This window comes from Limanda limanda, chromosome 5 (genome assembly GCF_963576545.1).
Source record: "Limanda limanda chromosome 5, fLimLim1.1, whole genome shotgun sequence".
Taxonomy (NCBI): domain Eukaryota; kingdom Metazoa; phylum Chordata; class Actinopteri; order Pleuronectiformes; family Pleuronectidae; genus Limanda; species Limanda limanda.
Window position 1 is genome coordinate 21,244,186 of NC_083640.1, and position 4,961 is coordinate 21,249,146.

At 39.6% G+C, this 4,961-nt stretch overlaps 1 protein-coding gene across 1 annotated transcript; it reads right to left on the reverse strand.

Moving 5' to 3' along the window:
* Positions 1 to 285: 285 nt before the first annotated feature.
* LOC133001430 (uncharacterized) lies at positions 286 to 1,351 on the reverse strand. The gene is made up of 2 exons (XM_061071004.1): positions 486 to 1,351; positions 286 to 316 (listed from the first exon to the last, which is right to left on the reverse strand). The coding sequence occupies exons 1-2, from the start codon at positions 1,349 to 1,351 to the stop codon at positions 286 to 288; spliced, it is 897 nt and encodes a 298-aa protein (XP_060926987.1).
* Between the last annotated feature and the right edge of the window lie 3,610 nt (positions 1,352 to 4,961).

Below are 4,961 nucleotides of genomic sequence, written 5' to 3' on the forward strand. Positions count from 1 at the left end.
GTTGTATTACAAATAACAATTACTCCATTATATACATGTTATTTGTGGAATAACATCTGTAATCTTTTCACTGTGATTTGACAACACATGAAACATGAAGGTGTTAAATACAGTTTATGGATGTGCTGAGTGCCTGATGAAACATTTCTTACATCTCCCATGAAACCCTGAACTGGTTCTCACTGCCACACCATGTTTTTTAAATGCGTTTTTATTATGTTGGCATATATTTTAAACTTTATCAACTTTGACAGCCATCCACTTAGAAATGAAGCCAGGGGGCATCTAATGGGGCCGAGTCATCCAGGACACACGCCTTGTGGAGAGACTGGAAGAGAATGGGAAAACACTTAAGATATTTGTCTTGCTGTTTTATGGATTTAAAGGAAGATCTAATTTTTAATATTTTAAACACTTATAGGCATAAAGTATCATGAGCATCATGACACACATCTGCAGGCAGCTCCCTCACCAGCCTCTCTCACCTCCTCCTGCAGCAGGGCCTCCACACCTTGGTGAGCAGCGTGGCTCGGAGCGGTGCGCAGCCGCAGATATACAGGATGGGGGTGAGGGCAGCGTTCATTGTGGGTAAAATAGCCAGAGGGTTGGTGGCATCATTCTTAGAGGTGAAACACAACGAGCTATTGAAGATACAGAACATATAATAACATAAGGTGGGAAGTATTGTAACCAGAAAGAACATAACCACCACTAGTATGAGATACACCGAGGAGCGCTTGTTGTCCCTCTCCACGGAGGGGGGCTCCTTCTCCAGCTGGAACCTGGCTATGATGAACAGCCTGATGTTAAGTCCTATCATTATAGTCACTGTGAAGATGTTGCTCAGTAACAAGCCAAAGCCCCAGATCTGTCTGGCCACGTCGACTGAGACCAGGTTACTCACAGCCACGAGGAGGAAGCCACAGAGCCAGTACGCACAGATGACCACCACGGTTCTGTTACGCGTCATGCGGCGCGAGTATTGGAAAGGTGACGCCACAGCGTGGTACCTGTCGGCCTGCGCGGCCATGATGGCCGTGTAGGTCATAACTCCAAAAAGTGGCGACATTAAATATGTTCTCGTAGGGGAGTCGATGCCGTCCTTCACATCCAGGAGACCCCCATAGTAATAAGTAACGCCGATGCAGAGGTCACTGAAGCAGGTGCTCAGCATGTACATGAAGCGGTTCTCGCTGCGCAGAGCCCTGTTCAGCAGTATTGAGACAAACACAGACATGTTGAGGAAGATGATGCTGGAAGCTAAGGAAACACTGAAAAGAAACCACAACACATTACCAAAGCTGGTGAGAGGCAGAGCTAGAGACAGGCCCTGCAGGCTGCTGTTCCTCATCGGTGCAGAGAACACACATGTGAGCACAGAGTTCAGGTCTTCAGTGACGAGTGGCAGCAGCAGAGCCACCGAGACCTGACAACTGAGAGGGTTTACTTCTGCTCTGGTTTAAGAAGCACAGTCAAGACAAGCTCACGTTCTCCTGTGGCTGTTATTCCCTGGACATCAGGTCACCAAGTGAAGTAACAGGCTTAAAGACAACAACAGCCTGCAATTAGAATACATGACTCATTATCTTAATCAGTTTATATTATCATAACATGTTATTGTCCTGATATTGAAAAGATCACATAGAATTAAATAAAACTAAACTAAACAGAATCAGGGTTTGCTAAACCGGTCTGACTCTTTTTTAAATTTTTTCGCAAACAGATTCACAAGATAAAAACTTGGTCATATTAAAAAAATGTGCAATTTTAAACTTGTTCAACTCTAGAAGGCTTTGAAGCTGAAAATCAGTCTGTAACCCATTTCATGTGTTAGGTGCGAGAAGCCTGAAAGTTTTTTTGTTAATCCATAAAACATATTTGGTGTATCATTAGTTAGACATCAATGAAGCCTGGAAATGAATTTGATCAGGTGTTCATGGAAGAAATAGAGAAGGTTAATGTCCATATTTGTTGTAGCATCTTTGCAGTATACTGCACTTTCGTCCTCTGGTCACAGTTAGCAGTATTAGTAGTAGTATTAGTTAGTAGTTAAAAGTTTTTGTCCACCTTTGCACATCTTGTTTCCGGTTGCACCTCTGTCTTGTACAGTCTAACTCTAATTGCACATAATATGTTTATTGTGGTTGTTTCTTGCATTCTGTTCATAATTGTCTTTGTATCTGTGTATGTACACTGAGCACAATTTAATCCGAGTCATGTTCCTAGTGTCTTGTACACATACATGGCAAATAAAGCTTATTCTGATGATGATCATCTAACATTTACATTTTCATTAAGCTGACGCTTTTATCCAAAGCGACTTACAATAAGTGCATTCAACCCGAAGGTACAAACCCAGAACAACAAGAATTAAGAAAGTACAATTTCTTCAAAAATAAAGAAAAACTACAAAGTGCTATAAGTAAGTACCATTTAAGTGCTACTTAATTGTTAGTTTCAAACATTGTTATTCAAGGTATAGTCGGAAGAGGTGTGTTTTAAGTTTGCGGCGGAAGGTGTGTAAACTTTCTGATGTCCGGATGTCAAATGGGAGCTCATTCCACCATTTAGGAGCCACGACAGCAAACAGTCGTGATTTTGATGAGTGTTTAGCTCGCAGTGAGGGAGCAACAAGCCGATTGGCCGAAGCAGAGCGGAGTGAACGGAGTGTGGTGTAACGTTTGACCATGTCCTGGATGTAGACTGAACTCGATCCGTTCACAGCACGATACGCAAGTACTAATGTTTTGAAACGGATTCGGACAGCCACTGGTAACCAGTGGAAGGAGCGGAGGAGCTGAGTAGTGTGAGTGAATTTAGGTAAATAACCATTCGAGCTGCTGCATTCTGAATGAGCTGCAAAGGTCGGATTGCACTAGCAGGTAGACCTGCCAGGAGGGAGTTACAATAGTCTAGGTGTGAGATGACCAGGGCCTGGACCAGAACCTGCACCGCCTTCTGAGTAACAGTGGTCAGTGACTTCACGGCTGGAATAGGTGAAAAAAGGAGGACTCACACAGAACTGGGTCTCATTTCACTGTTTAGCCCTGTTTCATACACGTCAAAAACAAACAGCCTGTGTCCTGGACAAAACTAGGATGAAGGAAAGCTTTGTATATGAATTCCCTATAAACATTAGAGGGAATTCATATACAGCGTGTTTGGTTCTGTTTTATAATTTTTTCAAAATAACCAATGTTACAAACTAAAACTTTGAAAGTCCCTCCAGCATTGTTAGTCTAGACTTTCAACTTTGACAGTGGCTTTTTGAGGTGAGGAGAAGAGTGTGGTCTGAGGATGACTTCAGTCGTGTTTATCTACAGGTCACAGCTCTTTCGTTGCCTTTTCATTCTGAGGGTTTGACGGTCGTGCACATTGAAGTGTTAAATATAGGCCACATGAACATATACATTTCTAATAACACGTACCTGCAGATGTGTGTCATGAATGATGCTCACATCTGGCTCCATGTGAACATGTGACCACAGCTTGAATCACTTTGAGCTACAGTCAAATTCATTATAAACAGTTTTATATAAGATATATTGTGAGAGTTTGTTCCTCTCTTTGATTTGTGGTGAGATGGATCATCAAAGCATTTGAGAACTTCAGTAAGAAAAACCTTCAACAAACCATGACTTTTGAAATTTTTTTATTTCTTTTTCACAAGCAAAAAATTTTCAAAACCAATCTGTTAAGTCTTTAACAATTTATTTTAACAACTTGTTATATTAATCATTGTTATAAAATCTTCCTCTTTAAAGCTCTCAAATAAATATACTGCAGTATAAAATAAAATAATTCTCTCTGAGATGTATCAGAGAAGAAGTACGAAGTAGCATGAAGTGGAAATACTAAAGTACATGTACTGACATGTGGTGGAGCAGAAAATATATGAGTTTTACAGTATTTGTGAGATTGTGTAGTGTCAGCTCTCCAGCCTGCAGAACAGGAGTTATCATTTATATCTTGGGCTGCGTAAATAGCTTGTTTAGTGTATATATAAGTTTATCAATACACCTTATTACCCCCCCCCCCCTTACTCTGCATCTGTAACTTATTACATGTGTTAGGTGCCAAAAACCTGACAGTTAAATTTCCTAATGCAATCATTTCTTAATGTGATCACAGTCGAGGGCCACTCACACCTCTTAGTGTTCGACTGCTACTTCAACAGCAAAACAAACAAACTGCCAACAACATGTGTTAACTGTTTCAAGTGTCTATATTCAGACAAACTGACTTTTTACAAGCGATAAACTTGTTTCATTCATTAATTAGTCTTATTTTTAAGAAAATTTCCCAAGGTTTTAGAAAATAAGTGTGTTTACAAAGTTATGAGTGGATTCAACTTTTATACATTCATATTTTAAATGCTTGATATTGAATACTGAATTGAAACTGAAGTGAGAATTTACAGACAAAAAACTCGAGCAACGAAGGTGAGAGGAAACTTTTTTTTTTTTCCAAAATCCATAAAATGTATTTGGTATATCATTGATGAGACATCCATAGAGAAACGAGGGTTCATCACTCCCTCTAGTGGTTTAAGCTGAATTTGATCAGATGTTCATAAGGGGAAAAGAGAAGGTTTATGTCGAACATATTTGTTAAGAAACTGTTCAAGAGTTTAAAAAACATTATTGACGAACTTTAATTAATTTTTTATATACATATGTTGTATTACAAATAACAATTACTCCATATTATACATGTTATTGATGGAATAACATCTGTAATCTTTTCACTGTGATTTGACAACACATGAAACATGAAGGTGTTAAATACAGTTTATGGATGTGCTGAGTGCCTGATGAAACATTTCTTATACCTCCCATGAAACCCTGAACTGGTCCTCACTGCCACACCATGTTTTTAAATGCGTTTTTATTATGTTGGCATATATTTTAAACTTTATCAACTTTGACAGCCATCCACTTAGAAATGAAGCCAGGGGGCAT

Excerpts from the sequence above, each read along its gene's own strand:
- LOC133001430 (XM_061071004.1), bottom strand. The coding sequence starts at position 1,351 with ATGAGGAACAGCAGCCTGCAGGGCCTGTCTCTAGCTCTGCCTCTCACC. Across the intron at positions 317-485 it reads AGGCCCTGCTGCAGGAGGAG|GCGTGTGTCCTGGATGACTC; the intron begins GTGAGAGAGGCT and ends TCTCTCCACAAG.